The 23697-nt window shown below is 37.9% G+C and overlaps 1 protein-coding gene across 3 annotated transcripts in view; it reads right to left on the bottom strand.

Moving 5' to 3' along the window:
- ATG5 (autophagy related 5) overlaps window positions 1-23697 on the bottom strand; it is a 130226-nt gene that overhangs the window by 59558 nt on the left and 46971 nt on the right. For all 3 annotated transcript variants that reach the window (XM_003986419.6, XM_006931914.4, XM_019831033.3), the window contains one exon: window positions 18738-18900. In XM_003986419.6, coding sequence (XP_003986468.1) covers window positions 18738-18900 — 163 coding nt within the window. The remainder of the gene's footprint in view (window positions 1-18737; window positions 18901-23697) is intronic.

The raw sequence follows: 23697 nt of genomic DNA on the forward strand, positions 1-23697 counted from the left end.
TAACCGACTGAGCAACCTACGTGTCCAAGAAAAAAAAACCATTTTTTAAATCAAGTATCTCCCTAAGAACCTTAAAAAATAAAGTATCATATTCTTTGTTCCTCACATGGGAAAAACTATAAGAAAAAGTGGCAGTTTTAAAGGTTGTATCTGTTCTTCCACTTGAGCTTTATGAGAGTTAAGAACTCAAGGCAAAAAGTTTTAACATTCTAATGTCACAAATAATGTGTGTCTTAAAGCCCCCCCAGAGACGTGGAGGGCATCTAAGGGATTGCTATTCAGCCTCGATTCAGCATTATGGTATGGCTGGCTGGGACCCTCACACTATCGGCAACGAGTGAAATGGCCTCCACCTGCATACACTATCCACTTCCTAGTCTTTTAACATCTGTGATGTCAAAAAGAACAGACTTACAGCATCCCAGATAAGTGTCAGATCACCACAGCACATAAAACAGACTTTAAGCTTTTCCTTGAAGAGAAAATCAAATAGTGGAAAATCACAGCTTCACAAAATTATGCACTTATCGACAGTATAATTCAAATCAGTAATACAAATGGCCTTGTAATACATGTAGTGTTTTGACCAGAGGCTTTCAAAATATGTAACAGACAGTATATCCAAGTATAAACCTATTTGAATTAATTTCTTCATATGGAATATGGAAACACATTTGTAAAGCAAAACAAGAGTGGAAAAAATTAATAATTACTTGGTAGGTTGCCAAATACATGTGCATTAAATAGGTGACCAGTATCTTGAAACTCATTTGTCTTCTAAGTCAAGTCAAATTAAAAGAATCCTGGGTTAACAGGTGTTTGGCTGAGCCATGGCAGGGAGCATCTCTCCACAGTAACACATCCACTGGTGCTTGGATGCTGCTCAACACAATTTCTGTGAACCCTTCTCTTTGAGGTTTAAAGGTCCTGAGCTAGATCTGGTGAGGAGGCCCTAACCCAAGCAAAGAAGCCTTGGAAGGCCTTCATGGTCCCTGAGAATCCATCATGAAGACAGACGACAGGACCAGATGGCTGGCGCTGCATTAAGGCTGAGAGGAGTGCTGGTCCTGGAGAAGGCTAATCCCTAATCCCACACTGAAACACCCATCTTGGCAGGAAGACTGTACCCTAGGGAATTTGTTGTTTGAGTGAATCAAAAGAGTAATAAAACCTGGATCTCAGGAAAATTTCAACCAGGACTATCAACTGTCTTAGAATAAACTGTGAGGAGACATGTTCTCTGCTCTACAACAGAAGTGCTACCGTCTAGGCAACTGACAACAAGGAGGGTAATCAATACATATATATTGACAGCATGATTTCTCTTCTCTGTATTCACTGCCACAACTTTTCATAAGTACTGTCATCTCTCACTGAACCACTGTGACCGCCTAACTGGACTCTGTCCTTCCACTTGTATCCCTGCTACATAGCATTCACAGTGGTCTTTTAAAACATAACGCAAATCACATGAATAATTTTCCAACCATGTTTCTAAAGGGCCACAAGGAACAATGCTTTATGACATACTTTAACAATACGGTTTGTGAAGTACTAGAATCATTACTTAAAACTCCACTGAACCTCCTTATTGCCTGCAACAGGGGCAGACTGCTCCCTGCCCAAACTGCATGCGAGCAACCGTCACATCTTTCCCTCTCACCCCCTGGCAACACAGCTACTCCTGAAGTCTTCTGAGATCTCACTGCCCACCAATCTGTTTACTTACTCAGCTCCAAGTCATGAGATTTTTCTTTTCTGTCCCTAGAAAACACCAAGCATGTACCATCTCATAGCCTGGAATCCTTACCTTTCTAACCTTCACATATGAGCTGCTGCTTTCTCATCATTCAAGTCACAACAGAAGTACCACCGCCTAAGATCCCCTCAATTAGAACTAAAGCAATGTTCTATTTTCTATCTAAACACTTTTCACTATTTAAAACCACCCAATTCACATGTCTATTATTTCTTGTCTCTCTCCCCCAAATAAAATATAGGTTCCATGAGGGCAAGGCCTTTTGTCTTCAGCTCCAGAAAGTTCCTGGCACAAAGTAAATGCTCAATGTTTAAGTGACTAACTATCTGACTGACTGATTTAGGGGAATGGGGAACAATAAAAAGAAGGAATCTCTAATGTAACATAGCATGGTGGGAAAAGCAGACACTTGAGCCACACTGCACGGGTTTGCCCCCTAGCTTGGTCATTTAATAGCTGCAGAAGTTTGAGCAAGATACGTTCAAACTTTGTTTTCTCATTTCCTGTGAATGGAACTGCCTGTAAAATGAAGGTATTAACCGTACATATTCATAAAGTCATTCCAAGACATAAATTAGTTAATACATGCAAAATACAACAGTATCCTGCACAAAGTAAGTACTACATTTAAGTGATCTCTTAGGCTGCTTCAGAGTCAACAAGAGAAGACACTGAGCTTCCAGATTCAGCAGCAAGGTGTGTGAAGTGTCAAACCCAGTATGGGAAAATGGTTCTGCCAAAACCCCATCATCACAAGACTGCCGGAGCACTCAGTCTGTCTCAGGGCCAGGAAGTTCACACCACTCACATCCAACTCTGTGTGAGTGCTGCCTCCTGGAGTTACGCAACTGAGTGGCCTTTGCTACCCAGGTGGGGGATTAAAAGCCATAATACAATCCAGCTGTAACACTTTGTAATACCAAATTCTCCTCATGACCCCTTTTGCTTCCTCCAACCATTTCTGCTACCATGTAAGACCTATCTTCTCACTCTATGGCACAATTTAGTCATCATTCACCTTCCATCAATTTCAACTGCATTAATCTCCAGCCATATCATAAAATGGTGGTGGGGACAGGAACAGTGGTCCAAGAACATCTAGGTAAACATCTAAGTCCTCAAGTCTTAGCAGGTCAGTCAGAGTTCTACCTCTACTATCTGTAAGATCTAATAACAATTCCTCCTCATCCCTCCTTCTCCTAACATGTCTTAAAATATTATGAGAGAGGGGATAAGCATGGTGGGGGGAAAATGAGGTTTCTCGTTAATCTGGGAGGATGAGAGGCTCAGATTTGTTATACTTTACAGCACAGGTCTATGAACAGAGACAGAAAAAACTAGTTACTTTAAAAATGGCTTAAAATATAATGCTGGAAATTAAAGAAAACTAATCTTACTAGGACCTGGAAAAAGCAGACTGTAAATTTTAATTTCAACATCACAATAAACTATAACTGCAGGTTATAACATCTCTAATGTATTCCAACAGTCAATCCCAGTAATTGACTTTATTCTTAAGTAGAGAGAATTCAATAACTGTATTCTGGCCAATTAAGAAAAGTTTATTTCATATTTATTTTGAAATTGGGCCAATGATTACATAAAAGGGACTGAAAACTCAAAAATTTCATGATGCTAAAAAAACTTATTCTATGTGCTCATGTTAAATATAAAAAAAAAAAAGAATGATCTTCAATTATAATTAAGTCTTCATTTAATCTAAAAGACAATCTTTAAAGTAGCTTGTTTGCCAGAGATTTACAGAGCTGTAGCACAGTGGTAAGCCAAGAGTAATTAACTAAATGTATCCCTGTGTAAATCACCTGTAGATTTATAACCAATAATCTGATTTATTACCTTTCAAAGCTACTGTAAATTGAGAAAGTGTTCTTCCTCTTAGGCTAAATTAAAACTTATCACTTTCCTAAAGTCAGAAGGCCAGAAACAAATACAGCAAGCTCATTTTCACTTCAGAGAACACACTAAAATCCTAAGACAAAATCAAAAATCTATTTTAATTTTTGAAAGACTGGCAGAGAAAAACATACATCCATTATGTTCACCATATCTGTGCAATGTTTATTACACAGGATATTCTGTCTTTATTCTATTGCAAATCCTTTGTGCTTTTGATGAGAAAAATTCCATTAATACTCACTGACAATGAAAGTTTTAAAAAGGGGGGGGGGTTGTGGGGGACACCATGTTCAATGCAACATTCCTCAGCTTCAGCTGCTCACTTCGATCACCTGAGTTTCCAAAACTACAAATGTCAGGGACTCACTCCAGACCACTTATTTCAGATGCCCTGGCAACTGTAATTTTTGGAAGCTTTCAGATGATTCTAATATGAAGCCAGAGTTAATAACCCCCAGATGTAATGGAAAATACAATCATTTTAGAATCAGAGGTCTAGGTTCAAATCCTTGTCCCATCTCTTACTAGTTCCGTGAGCTCATTTCCTTCTTTTCAAAGTTGATAATGTTTACCTAATTCATGTGAAGAATTACTGAGATACTACATGTAAAAGTATCCAGACCTAGGACATCACAAGAGTTTAGTAAATGTAATATAATTCCAGGTAAATTCTGTTCTATTTGAAAGCCATCTAACCTCTCCATGGTAACTATGTGAAAAATATCCCTTTACAAGAAGTTCCTAACTTGCAAATGGTTCATTCTATGAGTTTCCAGTTTAATTCTAGGCATGGAAGAGAAAAGAAAAGGTGACGCAGTGCTCAAACAAGTTTTTACTCTGTAGCATCTGCACAGAGTTAAATCTATCAAACTATCTGCTCCTATCTATGTACTTCATTAAGTACTGAAAGCTGTAAAGAATTAAAAAAAATAAAATAAGTACACAATAGGTTCTGTCCTTCACTTAATATGTAGTTGGAGAAGCCAAACTGACACATGTAAAATTATCACAACTTCTAACAGGTCTGATTTGTCCTTTATCTTGCACTGGCAGTGCTTAAGGGCCCAAGTCCTCTCCACCCCAACCCTATGTCTTTAAAAGGCAGATGACCACGTGACAGACACATAAGTAAAAAGCATGCTGAAGGAAGGCTGGTAAAGAAGCAGTATTAAACAACACAACACACTGAAGTAAAGCTAGAGTGAAAAGTTGTGGGTTCTAATTATAGTAAGACCTCAGAGATGGGTTTTATTAGTAAAAACATACTTGCACAGAATTTAGCTACGGTTTTAAAAACATTAAGAAAATATTAAAACCTTATATGGGTTTCATGTTGTCTGGTTTTCATAGCAACTTACTGAATAGTTAACCTCATTTTACACAGGAGGAAACTGAAGTTCAAAGCAAGTAAATTATTTACCTGACATCATCCAGCCAGTTGACTCTCAGGGATACAATACCATATCACAGAAAACTTTGAGTTACATTTCTATAAATAAGAACACTGCTTGCTTGGTAAAACTCCAAGTTGAATATATTCAATGACCTATAATTAACAGGAATCCAGGAAATTATTAACAAATGAAATGTTTATGTTATCAAAAACTCCAGAGTTCCGGACTTCAAAACTCATAGAAGTGTCAGGTATAATAGTTTAACAAATCTTGTCTCCTTTCACAGTTACAGGTGACAATACTGAACACTTAGCAGCAGCTAGTGCAGAAATAAATACTATTTGCTTCAACATGTTCGTGAAGGCACAATTTTTTCAAAGAATAAGGAGATATGCACTGTGATAACCAATGGAAAATGTCACTCAATTAGGAACCACCTCCTAAAAGAAGACAAGGACAATGATGTCTGAAACTGGAAAATTCAATCATAGTTCAATTATTAGCTACTAGGATTATTCAGGTGGCATTTAATACAAAATTAATTATAACTCATTCATTGCCAAAACAAAGTTGATTCCTAACATTATATACATACCTTACAAAATAGGGTGCACCCAGTATTTTATACATTTTATTATGTCCTATAATGAGTTTAGTTTGGACTAAATACTATTATTTTAAATGTATTCAGTAGCTTTTAGTGACAAGTCATATATATAATGTACCCTACAAGGCAAAAACATTAATCAGGATTTCTAAGAATCCTAAGGGTAAAAATGAGAATAGTTACTAAATGTGAAATTATTCTAGCAGTGTTTCTAAACTTACTGATTTATAAATCAAATATTTAAAAAAAAATTTTTTTTAAACATTTATTTATGAGACAGAGAGAGAGCATGAACGGGGAGGGTCAGAGAAAGAGGGAGACACAGAATCTGAAACAGGCTCCAGGCTCTGAGCTGTCAGCACAGAGCCCGACGCGGGGTTCGAACTCACGGACTGTGAGATCGTGACCTGAGCTGAAGTCGGCCGCTTAACCGACTGAGCCACCCAGGCGCCCCTATAAATCAAATATTTAAATGCCATATGGTATTCTTTTGAGTGTAGTAACACCTGAAAATAAATTATTATAAAAATATGGGTGAGAAAACTTCTAAGTTTAAAGTTTGTCCCCTTAACTCAATAAGGTTATGGAATTGTCTTCTTTCTCCTCCTACTTCCTAGAGATTAGAGAGCACTGACTGCTCTCTCTCTCATCCAACCTCTCCTTACATTTTGAGTGGACAAATACCAATACTTTTTATCTTGCAAAAAAATACGTAAAAGATGTTTTCTCAGAGTTTTAAAATCCTACATACAAATAATTTCACCTTGGGGTGCTTGGGTGGCCCAGTCGGTTAAGGGTCCAACTCTTGATTTCAGCTCAAGTCATGATCTCATGGTTCGTGAGTTCAAGCCCCACATCAGGCTCTGCGCTGACAGTGTGGAGCCTGCTTGGGAGTCTCTTTCTCTCTCATTCTCTCTCTCTCTCTCTGCCCCTCCTCTGCTTGCTCTCTCTTTCACAAAAATAAATGAACATTAAAAAAAATTTTTCACCTTAAAACAAATGAAAAAAAAAATGCTGGCTAACAGCACAATACTGTAGGGAAAAATCTGAGGTGTATATTAACAAAACCAAGAAGCTAGTTTAAGAAAAAGAGCCACGTTTTTGTGGCTCTTTTTCTTGTTTAGCTTTCACTATGGCTTAAAGCTATTCAAAATGAAGTATTTTTGGTTAAATATTTTATGAAATCAACTCCAATTAAAAATACGGTTTGGGGTATTTTATTGATATCCTTCTAGTGGGAAAGAAATAAACTATATGTCCAAAAAGCCCAGGTATCAAGGATAGCCTTAATTCTAAAGGGACCCTGTGGTAAGAAATGCTTATTATACAGAAAGATACTCTGAAGATAATAATCAGGACTTGAGGGAAAACACTGTATCTTAGATGAAAAAATTTGTTTATTTTGCACTCACTTTTTAAATTAACTATTTCTATTCTAGTTTTGGGGTTAAAATCTTGCAACTCTCTGCATACGAATTAAAATACTGGCATGGTTTAATAATTGTAAATGTGATTTTCACATAAAAGAATTTCTGAATCTTTGACAGTTTCTACAGCAATCAAAGAGAAGAGACATGAATAATAAGAAATTAGCACTGCTGTACAGCTATAGTCACTTCTCTGGTTCAGACAAGAACATCTCTAATATACAGAATTCTGACATCCAGAAGTCATTACCACAGTCACTAACCAAAACTGGTCTGCACTGGCAGACACAAAGTAAACAGAAGGTCAGGGGAGTGGGGAGTGGAAGAGTGGGGGAGAAGGGGCTTGAAATTCTGAAATTTTCAATAAAGTTAATGTCTAGGTCTTTGTTAAAAAGTTAGGGGCGCCTGGGTGCTCAGTCAGTTGAGTGTCCGACTTCGGCTCAGGTCATGATCTCGCGGTTCGTGAGTTCTAGCCCCGCGTCGAGTCTGAGCTGACAGCTCAGAGACTGGAGTGTGCTTCAGATTCTGTGTCCCCCTCTCTCTCTGCCCCAACCCTGCTTGTACTCTGTCTCTTTCTATCTTTCAAAAATGAATAAACATAAAAAAATTTTTTTTAAAGTGCATGAAAGAGGTATCTGGAAACAGGTAACACACTGGCCAGTAGCAATTACAAGTTGTTAAACTAAAATGTAAATCTGGCCATCCAGACCCTACAAAGATAATGAAGGAATGGGTCAGAGACTAGGTCAATTTAAATGAGAGGGAAGAGAGAGGAAAAAAGGGCTAAGATATGCAGAACTAGATCAAGTGCTGCACAGTGGAGAGGGGGATGAAAGGAGGCAAAAGAGGGAAAAGGAAAAATATAGAAGACACGTTATTTAAAAAAAGTCAGCACTTCAGTCTTACTGAAATGACAGCATACTATTGATTCATTTGTCACTTAACAGCCAGTCACTACAGCAAAAATACAATGAGAGCCATCCAAAAACACGTAGGGCTAAGTTTACAATAAGAAGTTCACATGGTTAAATTTATAGATAAGAAGAGTTAACTGGTTAAAATAACTTTAATTCACTTATATGCCAAATTCCTTTTGTTCCAAATATACCCTAAATGAGTCCCTGTAACAACTGAGTATAATAGTTCTCAAGGGTTGGGCTGGTGAAACAGATGAGAAACTTCATCAACGGGTTGGCCCAGGCTATGAACCTTCAAACATATCCTGCAAGGCTGCTCTGATGACAATGATAATTCATGTAAAGTACCCAGCACAGAAACTGGGTATTCCATAAGTGGTCACTGCTACTCTGAAGGAAAAGCAGTTGTATCCATCACTTCTCTCTAGAGCAGTGGTTCTCAAATGGGTCAACTTTGCCCCCAAGGGAATATTTTGCAATGTCTGGAGGTATTTTTTAATGTCATGATAGAGAGTGGGGAGTACTGTGTTACCGGCATCTAGCGAGTGGGGAGAAAGACCAGGAATGCTGCCAAATGCTCACAATGCATAAGACAGCTCCCTCCCTGCCGCTGCCCCAACACCAAAAATTATCCACTCCAAAATATCTATAGTGCTAACGCTGAGGAGTCCCACTCCAGTGCAGTGGTTCTCAAACTTCAGTGCATCACCATCACCTGGAGGGCTTGTGGATCCATTGACTGCTGGGACCTTTTGTTGGAACCCTAGAGTTTCTGATTCAGTTGGTCTAGGGTACATTTCTAATTAGTTCCTAGGTAATGCTGATGCTTCGGACCCAAGTGTCTACACTTTGAGAAACAGTACTCTTAAGAAAAGTGATGAGGACAAAACAAAAAAATGTTAGGAAAGTAAGTACCTCTGGGGTTTTCTGTTCTCTTAAGTCATGAAAATATCTTAAGTTTCGAAACAAAACATTCACTTAAAAACAAAATAGGTTGAACTATATATGCATATATTGTGTGTGTATAAATTTTTTCCAAGAGAAACCATGCTGTAAATTCAAATAGTAATGACAGGTCATGGCTCCAACAGTGAAAATCATTTACGAGACAGATGTTTGTTTGCATTTCCTCTACATGGTGGAGGAAAAGCTGCTTAAATCTTTCCACACTTACATTATAGGAAAAAAATGATAGTATGTTAGCAGGTATAAATTTTTAGAAAGTTTTTTAACTGGACGAAATATAAATAAAAGAGATGATAGAGCAATCATTTCATTGTAGATGATTTGAAATTATACTTAAAAGCGCATTAAAAACTAAATCTTTGTGTTCCTATAATGCTAGGAATTCACCAAAACATTTTCAATTATTATTCAGAGTTTAGATAATTAACCTAGTCATATTGATTTATCATATATCAATTGCATCTCATGTATTCTCTACCACCAACGAACGCTGGGACAGATGACCATTCACTGTTATTAATGGACTGTTGCCAAAAACTTTTGTTAGGATTATCTGTAGGATATTATGAAGTAACTGTCTAAATGTTTTCACCAAGTTTTATTATTCATGATGTCCACTGCCAACACTACCCAAAGAACTGTAAGAGGCTATGATCCAAATTATTACCAAATGTATTTATTCATTGGAATCATGCAATTCCTTGAGCAATCTTTCTCCAAAAGCCTAACAAAGTATCTGTATAGCTTTATATTAAAACGCAAATACAAAACCTTTTTAGATTTCCATCATTATTTTTAATTGCAGAAAGTAGAACACTGAGAGACTGATTTAAAAGATGTAACATAATAGAGTAAAAAATACCTGACTGTTTCACAGTAAAACTTAATTGAATGCTCAAGCAGGTTACAAATTCGCTTTAAGCAACTTTCTCACAAAGTTGTAGATTCCGGAACGCCACACACACAGCTTTAGGCTGAACTTACCCACCTTACTGTATGGCGGGCAAAATACTGGAAATGACAAAGTCAGCTGTATGCAGAAAGGAAAGCACACAATGGTTAGTGGGTATAAAGAACTGCCAAACATCAGAACACATGCAATTGCTCCATAGTTCGCGGCCGTGTGTCACTGGGGACACTGACTTAAAGGACAAATAATAAAGATGGCACCCGTAAAAGTAAACGAGTAGGAAATGAGGACCTGCGGCATTCAATGCAAACTTACTAAGCCGTCTCCATCCGCTGCCACACACGCACAGTAGCAATAACTAACTCTAGCAATAGCTAACACAACACAGCTCCACATGAACGTCTCAGAGACACCTCAGATTTCCAGCCTCAAAGCTGACCTCCTCAGTTAGGGTTGGTTCCCCGCCCCAAACCTGTTCCCCATCTAGTTATTTCATATCACAGTATAAAGCAGCACTATCCACCTAGCTGTCCCAGTCAGAATCCAGAAATGATTCTCTCCCTTTTTTTCACCCCAACATTACAGCCAATCTAACAGATTCTGTCCATTCTACCTCCAGAATAAACCCCAAATTTACCGGCTTTTCTCCATTTCATCTTATACCTGGACCTACTACTACAGCCTCTCCACTTCCAGTCTTGGCTCCTTCTTTTCCATCCTCCATTCAGCAGCCAGAATGTTCTTACATCCTCTTTGTATCTCCTCACTCTCCCGCTTAAAAATTCTCCAGTGACTTCCCATCGCAGGTAACATCTAAATTATTTTCCTCGGCCTATACAAGGCCCTGCATCATCTAGCTCTTTCCCATCTCTCCAACCCCACCTCATGTCACCCTTCCCTCGTGGTCACTATTATCCACGACACAGTGGCCTTCCTCCAGTTCCTTAAAACATACCAAACTCTTTGTTGCCTCGTGTCCTTGAAGCACGCTATTCCTGAAGTGGCAGTTCGTTCGTTCTCATCCTTAAGACTTCAGGTTAAATATCATCTCCTAAAAGTGGTCTTCCCTAACCACCTTAATATAAATAGGTCCAATCCCTCCTGGAATCCACTCTTACACTTTGTTTATTGCTTTCAAATAGTGTAAAATCAACTGCCAAAAGGATGTTTTGTATCCCAAGAGACTTATGAAAACAAGTAGATACAAAAGAGTGTCATTTTTGCTACACAGAAAAAAACAAAAGTGAGACTATAAAGGTAGAGGGAAAATAGACAAGAAGGCTAGAGAAAAAGAGGTATGTCAGAAAAAAACCCTTACATTATCTGTAATTTCAAAAAGCTACAAACAGGATTATATTCTTTGAAACTGCCCAGCATTCTCTCACCTCCGGGCCTTTGCCCTCGATGTTCCCTCTGCCTAGGGAGGTATTAACCCCAAGATACAGCATAATGCTGCTTTGGATCTTTATTTAATGTCACCCAATCAGTGATACCTTCCACGACCATTCTATTTAAAATAGCAACGCCCTATCCCCACACAGTTCTCTCTCACCTTTCCCTGTTTTATTTTTCTCCCACAGCGCTTGTCATCATATGACACATGAAGCATTTTACTTATGTATATATGCTTCTTGTCGGTCTCTCCCACTAGAATTGTGGCTGCATAAGGGTAGGAATTTCAGTCTGTTTTATCACCAGCATAGATTCACTAACTACTTGTTCAATGAATTAGCGTGAAAATGATACCCATAAAATACGGACCAAGTTATATAGCAGGAATTAATTCGTTAACCACACTGCATTCAAAGACATGCCTCTAAAAAGAAAATCTGTTATAGTCTTACTTAAAATCTTTCAGTGGTCCCCTATCTACCCCACCTCACTCTCTAGGGATTAAGTTCCGTATCATTAAAATAGCCTATAAGGTCCTGAATAGACAGGGTCTCGGCTAACTTGCACTGTCAGGTCTCTGCCTAGTTTGGACTGTTACCTACTAGCCACTCTCGGTCTTGATCACCATGCTCTCGTCAGAATGGCCTCCCTGAGCTCTCAGAACTTATTAAGCTCTTTATTGCTTCTCTTTCCAACCCGGTCATTCCCTGTGCCTGGGACACTTTCATCACAACCACCCTGCTTTCTATCCCTTCCTCTTTCCTCCACAACTCAAGTTATAAATGTGATAATTATTTAAAGGCTATCCGTTTAATGTCTGGATCGTCTAACAGACTGTAAGCTCTGAAGAAAGGACTCTGCCTGTCACATCCACCCCAGGGGCCCCTATGCCTAGTGCAGTGCCAGGCACATGACAGGTTCCTGTAATTGGCTGAACCAAACTACCAGGATCTGGGCATGACTCTCCTATAATGAATGTTGTTTGCATGCCTTCATTAAATACCAGAGTATAAAATCTATGAAGAATATAAATCTATAAACAATATTTGTGGCACTGTATGAAAGGATAAAAATTCCTATAAACTGAACGTGGGGGAGGGACGAGAAGTAACAGAGGAAACAGATTGGCCACATATTGATAACTGCTGAGGCTGGGTGACAGGTATGTGGGGGCTCATTATACCATTTACTCTGCTCTTATTTACACAGTGTAAACTCAGTGTTCTCACAAGTGGTAAAAATCTGAATTTTGCTAAAGACAAACAGAAAGCTTACCAAATATCGACCTCTCGTTCAGACAAAAGGTGCAAGAGAAGTACTTATGCCTCCTCTTAGGAACCTCCTTCCATACCACCTACACCTAGAACAGCATCTGACACTGTAACAACATCACAGAAATTGAAGCTTCAAGATACAGAGCTCAAGCTTAAAATCTCTTCTCTCTCTGCTTTAGTACTCTTTCCATGACACCACACTTATTTCTGGAAAGTTATCTTCCACTCAAGTCTTGCTTCAAAGGGACAGGGAGGGAGAGGGAAGAAGGGAAAAGGGAAAGAGGGGAAGAAAGGGGGGGGGAGGGGAAGAAAGAGAGGGGGAGGGAAGGGGGAGAAAGAAAGAAGGAGAGGTAAGAGAGAGAGATCATCAATAGTAAATCTCCTTCCAAGAAATCCTTTGGAATCAATTGAAAAGATCTAATCATGAGAATTCAGGTACATATGATTACGACTTTATATTCCTTGAATGTGAGTTTCGTGAACTCTTACCGCATTCACATTTATAAGGAACTCCAGCTTAGAGAGGAAAGTGATCTGCCAGACCACACAACTGATAAGACATGAAGATCAGGTCCTTCTCAGATCAACAGATCTTCAGTCCAATACTTATTCTACTACATGCAACTGATAAAAACAAAGCAATGCAATTACAATCCAACTGCCTCTATCATGCAAGCCTCCAAAGAGTTAAAACCATTGCATTTATCTTTTACATCACCTAACAAACAAAAGTATTTTCTTTTTTTAAAAAAAATTTTAAAAAAAAATTTTTTTTTTCAACGTTTTTTTATTTATTTTTGGGACAGAGAGAGACAGAGCATGAATGGGGGAGGGTCAGAGAGAGAGGGAGACACAGAACCGGAAACCGGCTCCAGGCTCCGAGCCATCAGCCCAGAGCCCGATGCGGGGCTCGAACTCACGGACCGCGAGATCGTGACCTGGCTGAAGTCGGACGCTTAACCGACTGCGCCACCCAGGCGCCCCTAAAAAAAAAATTTTTAATGTTTATTTATTTTTGAGAGAGAGACAGACAGAGCATGAGCTAGGAAGGGGCAGAGAGAAGGAGACACAGTCTGAAGCAGGCTTCAGGCTCTGAGCTATCAGTACAGAGCCCGACGCAGGGCTCAAACCCACAGACCACGAGATCAGGACCTGAGGCGAAGTCGGACGCCTAACTGACTGAGCCACCCAGGCGCCCCCAAACAAAAGTATTTCCAAAATGTTATGACTTGTTTTAAAAATCACCTTTCAGGATTCATTATTTCCTCTTAAAAACCAGTTTTAGGTTAAAATGGCTCACTACCAAATAATGGATTACTCTAAAAACTTACTTAGCTCAAAAGGATTAACCATACTTCAGAAACAATGTAAATTTTCAACAGATTTAGCAGTCAAAACTTAGATTTATTTGAAGGACTATGGAATTTATTTAATGCTATCTTTTCTTTTTTAGTGTACTCAAAAAACCAATGCTGAAAACTAAGTCATATGTTAAAAATATATTTTGGAGATTTCTTCAAATCTCTAGCTTATAAGAAAATCTCTAGCTTATAAGAAAAATAGCTTGACATTTAATAGAAAATAGCCTGCACATGTAGTGACAACAGCCTCATATATAATAAAAATGTTACTTTCTTTTCTTTTTTGTGGTCATTAACGTGGTTTCACAGGGAGGTTAAATACTCTTATATCTAAAATGAAAACCCATAAAAAACACTGAAAGGCACAGTATGTCTTAAATGAGTTTTCTTGGTTTCAAAAGTTTTTCTTATTTCTCTTTCACACAGATCTGAAAAATTAAAATTAGCATTTGAAAGTATTCAAAAACTGTTTAAATCGTTGTTTAGTTGTTAGGATCTACAGGTGCAGTTCTGAATGAAATACATTTGCCATCTGCTATGTCTCAATTCTGACCAATTTACAATTATACAAATCAAAAGGTGAAATATCTTTGTTTTCACAAAGTAATAGGACCTTCTTTTGGACGGAAAAGTTCTTAAACATAAAATCCATTTCCATAAATAAATTCAAACAAAATACTTCCTCCATTTTACACTAGTATTAAACTATTTATAAAAGGCTGTTGATATTATTTCCTTACAGTATTAAAAAGGAATAAATAGTCATTCAGTCAATATTAACTCTGTCTGCTCTATGCCTAAGACTGGACTAGATGGTAGGGATTTCAAAATGTATAATACCCTCCAACCAGGAGAAATTTATATTCTAGCAGAATTACATAAATCATAACTATATGAGAGCACGATAAAATAGGAGAGCAAAAATGCATATGGGCAGACAAGGAGCCCTGACAACATGAAAACATGGGTAGTTCTGCCTCCATGTGGCTATAAGCTTCATGCAGACAGGGTCCATGTTTGTTTTATCACTGCTGGATGGTCACTAACTCCTAGTAGTGTCAGGAACATGTTAGTTAGATCTTCTTTAAATATCTGTTAGCTAAAAAAATAAAGAAGGCTTCACACAGCAGGTGATGAGAGAAATAAGCACGAAAGCACAAGTAGGAATTAGACAAAAGAGAAGGAAAGGGCATTTTAGGCAGAAGGAACTACTAAACCCATCTTTCATCAATTTACTTTAATGTAGGTAACATTCAGCCTTTTATCCCCAGATAGATTTCCTACAAACAGCCTTTACTTAGCTAAAAATTTCCTAAATGAATAGTTTAGATTTTAAAAAGTAGAATAAATAAACTACCAAGGTCTCCAGTACCCACAGGATACCACGCAAATGATTTTGAGTGTAAGTTCAATCATTACCAGTACAAGCAAGACAGACCAAACAGAATTGCTACAAAAAAATAATTTAGAACTAAAAATAAAAATGGAAGAAAGTACATTTTAACCACATACCATTTCCAGTCAGATTTAATGAAATTCAATTTGAAAAGTAATTTAATAAAATTTAACTTAATAAAGCTAACTTTAAAACAGTCATATGTCCAAGAAAGAATATGAGCTAAGACAAAAATAGGAAAAGAGGTATTTTACGCCAAAAAATAGCAATGAAGGCACTTATTAGACCAAGTCTGATACATTAAGTTATACCAAACTCTGAATGTGACATTCTGAGTCATGCTTTAGGTCAATGATAAATATGCGCTGTTGGTTTAGTCAACCTTCTGTGAGCTGGCAAATGCTTTCTAAAGCGGGCAGAGCGAGTAAATATTTTAGGCTGTGGGCCACATGGTCTCTGTCACAACTATTAACTCAGCCATGGTAGCATGAAAGCTGTCACAGACAATACGCAAATAACGGGTGTGGCAGGGTTCTAATAAGTCTTTATTATAAAGACTGTTTTTATAAAAACTGGTGGCTGACCCATGACCATAGTCTGCCAACCCCCTGTTCTAGGGTCTCAAAGTGACTTCTCAGTAATTCTTTTCAAGACAGCTTTACTTCCTTTCACACACTTTCCCATAAACTGTGTGTTTCATTAAAGCCTCTAAAGACACCTATAAGAGAACATAGCAGATATGCTCGTGTTTTACATATAAAGAAACTGAAGCTCAAAGGGATTGAATGAGTTGCCCTACGGAGCTGCTAGGAGAGTTGAGACTAAACAACTCCTAACCAGCCCCTCACACCCAAGCCTCCAATGCCCCAAGTGAAACATTTTAATCATCTTTAGAATCCGCTGCTGAATCCTTGAGCTCTCTCTACAGCAGGCTCACCCAGTTCGCAACAGATTTCAAGAACACCTACTTGAATGCCCATTTAAATTATTTACTTCAATTCTGAAGCCAAGTTATTCTCAGATCCCTGCTCTCTTGACAAGATTCCAGGCTTCTTCAACTTAGGTTATCTTCTTATTCACAAGTCTCCTACAATTTCAATTCATCTTCAAATAGCCAGCAAGAAAAAGGAAGAAATATATCTTAAGGGATTGTAAACTCTCTTAAATATTTAATAGGAATTTGTATACTCAGTAAGATAAAGGAGGGGAAAGGCTGCCTTTGCAAAACTTACAATCTAATTAAGAAATACCAAACATACAAATATAAAACTAAGGAGCAACTCATTGTAACTCAAATCTAAGAAATTAAGAGAAATGACAAAATTTAATTTACAATACACACTGTCATAAAGTATGTACCTTTTGCACTACTGAAGTCTCAGATAATGCCCTGTTTTGTATAATGAAAGTTCAATAAATACTACATGACAACAAACACCTCTTTGCCATGGTAATAGTATAGTCTCAAAGATAAAAATGGATCACAGTTTTTAAAAATTACTAAAATTATGTTTTCAAGGGTGGAGTCGGGGGGAGAAAGTGGGTCTTCTATTTTATTCTCATTATTGCCATTAAATTCCAGCTTATTTTGGACTAATTTCCTATCTAAAAACAACTATATGGACAAATACAGGCAAGCCTTGCTTTGCACAGTAGTGCAGGACTGGAAAAGTCACCATGAAACCGTGCCAAGTGATCTTAATAATCAATGGTGTGGTCTTTAAAAATTGTCAAAACATTAAAAACTCTCTTTCTTAGTTACAAATGCGTAAGAAAATGAAGTAAACAAAATTAATTTATTTAGTATACTGGTATTTTTTTTTCCTTTTCAACGTTTTTATTTATTTTTGGGACAGAGAGAGACAGAGCATGAACGGGGGAGGGGCAGAGAGAGAGGGAGACACAGAACCAGAAACAGGCTCCAGGCTCTGAGCCATCAGCCCAGAGCCTGACGCGGGGCTCGAACTCACGGACCGCGAGATCGTGACCTGGCTGAAGTTGGACGCTTAACCGACTGCGCCACCCAGGCGCCCCTAGTATACTGGAATTTAAAACATGAGAAACGCTGAGAATTCCAGCATCTTATTTATTATTCTGTAAAAAACTAAAGCACAGTTTGAATAGTACTTGCTTTCTTGACATAGAGCTTACAAGCGAGCATCTTTCCTAAACCTTGGCAAACTGTCACATGCCTTTCTGGGTCCGGATCGACTTCATCATTTGCATTTCATCATTTGCACTTCCAATGTCATGAAACATTACAGGAACGTGAGCGTTCCTGTAATGCTAAGTTTTTTGCCAGCATCATTTTGCCAGGGATAAATTCACCCTTTTTGTCACAATCACTTCCCCCATTTACGCGCAAACGTTCACCTTCGCCAAGTTCCTGTGGCTGCATATCTAGCATCTCAAAAGATGGTAGTGTCAACACGCTCACAGCCCGCTGTTTCTTTTACGATTCCATTATTCCTGTAAAATCCCACGACCAACATTACCACATTTTGTGGATTTGCTACACTTTGATCTTTCTTGGCCAATTCCCTCTTTCAATCATCCACTTTACAAAATGTTATATGGGCTTATCACTGGAGACAAGGAGGGAACACAACTACATGCTTTGGTCTGTGGGTCTGTGGGTAAACTAAGTAACAGGTGAGTAACGATGATTCACTGACAGACACTGAAGGAAGTGATGTGACTGGTCTCTGATCATGATGCATCTATGCTGGTAAATGATTCATGGACTAAAGAGCTAGCAATAAAGTTTGTACTTTATGTAATTTCAGTAACTATATGAAAGTAAGTGAAATTTGAACCAGATTGTTAAGGACCTAGTATTTAACTAAAGCATATTAACTACTGGACCCATGCAAAACAATGGCTGCCTGTAAATAAGACAACTGGGGGGCAAGATTAAGAAGATGGGAGAATACAGAGGTGAGCTGCAGATTCCTCTCAGCTTTTTCCTTGAGTGTATTTTCTAAATCCCAGCCAGGGGAGAGAGAATGCAAGCACGAAGCAAGTCATACTGCTCTGAGAAAGCAAGGGCTGGAGTTTGTGCCCTAGCAGGGGGAGGCACTTTGGTATGCACACAGGGTGTCCAGTTGCAATTCCAGGAAGATGACTAGCAACGAGGGCACTTTCTCCAGAAGCCAAACACAAGAGGTTTGTAATACGAGCTGGTGTTATGGGCAAAGCAACCATGCCAATACTAGCGAATCCATGAAGAGAAGGATGTTGGAAGAATACGATGTTACGGACGGATAAAGGCAGCTACTTTTGTAGCTAAATTTTGTGTGTAGAGGCTGGAATTTAAACTTGTACCACCAATCCTAAAACGCACCAACTATTCACAGGGTTACAGTTATTTCATACTTTAAAAAGTGGTATTCTGAAATTAAACGGTGTTATATTTACCATTTTGTAATCCCATCCAGAGCTGCTTATGATCTTTTTTCTGCATTTCATTGATTACTTGACTTTTATGCTTTAATGCATCAGCTTCTTTCACACAAGACATAAAATGAGCTTCAATTGCATCCTTAGATGGACAGTGCAGAAGGTCCTTTTCTGGAAAACTCTATCGAAGGAAAAAAATACACATATAAAACAGGTACACATATTACAAAATTAGCTTCGTAAAGAAATGCATCTCCCTCAATTATCCAATATTTTTAGTAAACCATCTGTTAACTTCCCAATAAAGAGATTTCAGTACAATTCCAAATACTCTTTAAGTTAAAAATATTTAGCTACCTGGTGTATTTTGTACTTTTTCTAATAATCCTTATGTAACATTATGTTTAAAACAACATAAAAGAAGGCTCTGAAAGAGTAATAATTTCAAAAATAGCCCTCTGGCTTGGCCATACCTAGTGCTGACAGGAATGTGGACTACAACTCGCATACACAGCTAGCGAGGATGTAAAACAGTGCAATCACTTTGGAAAACAGTTTGGTCATTTTTTAGAAAAGTAAACATACACCTTCCATCTGATCCAGTCATTCTACAACTAGGCAATTACCTAAGAGAAACAAAAACACTTTTCCATACAAAGACTTGCATGTGAATATTCACAGTTGTCTCATTTCTAACAGCCAAAATCCAGGAAACATCCTAAATGTCAACAGGTAAATGAACACATAAATTGTAGTATAAACTTATCAAAGTGTACATTTTTAATATGTACAGTTTGCTGCATGTCAATTAGACCTTAATGAAGCGGTTAAAATGCAGCTTTTAAGGTCAACACCAAAATTTATATCCTACATGTCACTGAATCTTTTAGGCAGGTGAGGCAAAGATCACTAGACAGATAAGGAGTTATGTGAATTAGATGACTACAGTTCTTTTCACTGAAAAAAAAAAAGAGAATAAGAGCCAACACTAATTGAACACTTACTATGTGACAAACATTGTACAAGACTTTTCATATGGACTATGTAATTTAATCTTCATAACCACCCTTAAGGTAAAAACTACTGTTATTGCTACTTCACAGATTAAAAAATTTTTAATTAACTAATTAATTAAAAAGATCAGGGAGTAGAGAGAGTCGCACAGCTTGCAAGTGGTCAAGCGAGGAGTAGTCTGACTCAAGAGTCCCAGTTTTTAACCACTATGCAACACCACTTCCTCCATAAGACCTGAATACTTAAGGTAATGATTATATTCGAACATTATTTTACCAAAAGTCGTTGTATAAGTCCTTTGGTAAAACCTGAGACAAGTAATAATGGCAGAAAAAAGCACTTAGCGATAGCCTACTCGGATACTATTAACAGCAACATTCAACTACCCCAATCATGGAAAGCTCCTGAATGACAAGGAAATTTACAATACATGCCCTCCTACCAAAAGAAAAGGCACCTTACTACCCACTGATATTTCCTAAAATATATATTTTTTAATGCAAATAGTCAGTCATACCTCCTGTTCTAATAAGAATTGGACTGCACGGATCTGCTGAGTAAAAAGGTAAGGCATTATTTAACTCCCCACTGGTCACAGCTGCCTGAAGAGACCAGCTGAGACAATCAAATTGTCTCTCTAGGTACAAAGGGATTTTTAGATTCATGGTGCTATTGAACCAGAGATCCATGAAGAACAAAGACAGGGATTTTCAGACATAGGCACACAAAGGCAAAGATGATGAGAAAATATAAAATTCTGTAAAAATGAAAAGGCAAAAGGAGAATAGGAGAGAGAGAAAGGCAACACTACAAGATGGGAGAGGGTATGGATGGCAGAGGGAGGGTCCCTGCCTTAATCAGCTTCACAATCCACTGTATTTGTTCTGCTTAGGCTAGATTGAAGGGAGTTGTCCTGGTTTCCTGACCAGGATAAACAATAAAATGTACATCATATCAATGCTATGATATTCAAATGGATTAACATTATAATAATTATTTCTATTTATGAAAACTTTCACTTTGTTATATTTGGTCTCTAAACTTAGAATGGCTTTTTCAGATACTGTACAGTTCTCTGTGCCACTAACTGTCCATTTTGGTGATGTATGAGTGGCAGCAAATAAGAAAGTTCATACTCCAAAGTATGTATTACTTTCATGTAGCTTGAATTTATGACCTATTTAAGCTTACATAGTGTTAGAATTTCTTAAAATTGTGTACAATCTGATTATGAAAAAAGGAGTTAGGATCTCTCAAAAACAATGGTTTGAGAAATCAACGGGAAAAATCCCCCATTTTCTAGTGTTGCTTCAGCATAGGCGGCTAATCCCCTCAATGGCTCCTGCAATCAGAAAAGATACTGAAGCCTTGCTCTTCCCAGATTTCTATTGTTCTGCATGTTTCTAAACTTAACCAATTTGCAGACACCCATAACTGATAGCTGACAATCATAAATGACTAGTCTTTATTGTAAATGAGGGGTCTATCAAGAGTGCAGGTTTTTATATATGTATGCTTCGAGAGAATATTCTATATCTCTAGGAGGAAAGTGAACTATTTAATAAAATGAACTCAAAGGAAACATGAAAGCAGTAACAGAAAGAGGAAATATCTACACAGGCAGTCACAGCAACTGAATCAATCATTGCAATGAATAAAGTGACAGATGTTTCAGCCAAAGCCCCCTCAGCTCCTGCTCATGAGATGTTCTTCCTTCCATGATTAGGTTGTGGTGGGGTGGGAAATCTTTTTTTAAAAGCTTCACAATAAAATTCCAGACAGATTCTTGATTCATTACATTTCTAATATCTTCTTACATACATTAGCAGTTGTGTATAAGTGCATTATCTTCTCATCCAAACAAATTCTTGCAAATACAGGTAGAGTCTGACACCATGTTTACTTGCTTTCATTAATCTTTCAAGTCAAAATGGCTGATAAACTTATCTAATTTCACTTAAAAAAATTTTTTTTAATGTTCATTTATTTTTGAAAGAGACAGAGACAGACAGACAGAGATAGAGAGCGAGTGGAGGAGGGACAGAGAGAGAGGGAGACACAGAATCTGAAGCAGGCTCCAGGCTCCGAGCCGTCAGCACAGAGCCCAACACTGGACTCGAACCCACAAACCGTGAGATTATGACCTGAGCTGAAGTCGGATGCTTAACCAACTGAGCCACCCAGGCATCCCAGTCTAATCTGGAAAATACCACTTACTTAGATATTATCGTCAGTGTCCTTTAATTAAAATATTAATCCAATTTAGATGGTCTAAAATAGATACATAAACATTAGATAACCAAACAACACTAAACTGAAACTACTCACAAGTGAAAAAAAAAAAAGGCTTTTCAACCTATTAATATTTCAAGCTTGACACCAAAAGCCAAGGCAACAAAAGCAAAAACAAACAAGTATGACTAGAACAAACTAAAAAGCTTGTGCACAGCAAAAACCATCAACAAAATGAAAAGGCGATCTATGGAAGAGGAGAAAATAACTGCAAATCATATATCTAGTAAAGGAATAATATCCAAAATATATTTTAAAAAATCATACAACTCATCAACAAAAAACAAACCATCCAATTAAAAAATAGACATTTTTCCAAAGAAGACCTACATACGACAAACAGACACAGATGCTCAACATCACTCATCATCAGAGAAATGCAAATCAAAACCACAGTGAGAGAACAAACTGAGGGTTGATGGGGGGTGGGAGGGAGGAGAGGGTGGGTGATGGGTATTGAGGAGGGCACCTTTTGGGATGAGCACTGGGTGTTGTATGGAATTTCATATAAAAAAAAATTTCATATAAAAAAAATTTCATATAAATTTCATATAAAATTTCATATAAAAAAAAAAAACCACAGTGAGATATCACCGCACTCCTAATAGAATGGCTATTAACAAAAAGACAAGAAATAACAAATGTTGATGAGGATGTTGAGAAAAAGAACCCTTTTGTACTGACAGCAGGAATATAAATTGGTGCAGACACTATGGAAAATACTATGTGGAGGTTTCTCCAAAACTTAAAAACGAAATCACTATCTCAGAAAGATATCTGCACTCCCATGTTCACTGCAGCATTATTTATAGTAGCCAGGACATAGAAACAACATAACTGTCCTTGGACAGATGAATGGGTAAAGAAGATGTGGTATGTGTATATGTATATATACACATACATATACACACATAATAGAATACCATTCAGCCATTAAATAGAACAAGGTCTCTGCATCTGTGACATGGACGGACCTTGAGGCATTATCTAAGTGAAGTAAGTCAGAAAGAGAAACACACATACCATAATGATCTCACTTATATGTGGAACCTAAAAGGGACGGGGGGCAGTGAAGCTCACAGATACAGAGCATAAACTAGTAGTTGCCAGAGGCAGTGGTTGAGGATTACACAAAAAGAGTAAAGGGGATCAAAAGATAAAAACTTCCAGTTATGAAATAAGTAATAATTACATGGGGGTGTAATGTACAGCTCAATAACTACAGTCACTAATAGTGTATGGTAGGGGTGCCTGTGTGGCTCAGTCGGTTAAGCACCTGACTTTGGCTCAGGTCATGATCTCACAGTTTGTGAGTTCAAGCCCCGCTTCAAGCCTCACTTCGGGCTCTGCTCTGACAGTGTAGAGCCTGCATGGGATTCACGCTTTCTCCCTCTCTCTCTCTCTGCCCCTCATGGGATTCTCTTTCTCTGCCTCTCATGGGATTCTCTCTCTCTCCCCCTCTCTGCCCCTTGCTCACTCTCGTCCTCTCTCTCAAAACAAATACTGTATTGTATATTTGAAAGCTGCTGAGAGTAAATTTTAAAAATTCTCATCACAAGAAAAAAATCTGTAACTATGTATGGTGACAGATGTTAACTAGTGATCTTCTTGCAACTTATACAAATACTGAATCATGTTGCACACTCAAGAGTAATATAATACTATATGTCAA

The sequence above is a fragment of the Felis catus genome, chromosome B2 (genome assembly GCF_018350175.1).
Source record: "Felis catus isolate Fca126 chromosome B2, F.catus_Fca126_mat1.0, whole genome shotgun sequence".
Taxonomy (NCBI): Eukaryota; Metazoa; Chordata; class Mammalia; order Carnivora; family Felidae; genus Felis; species Felis catus.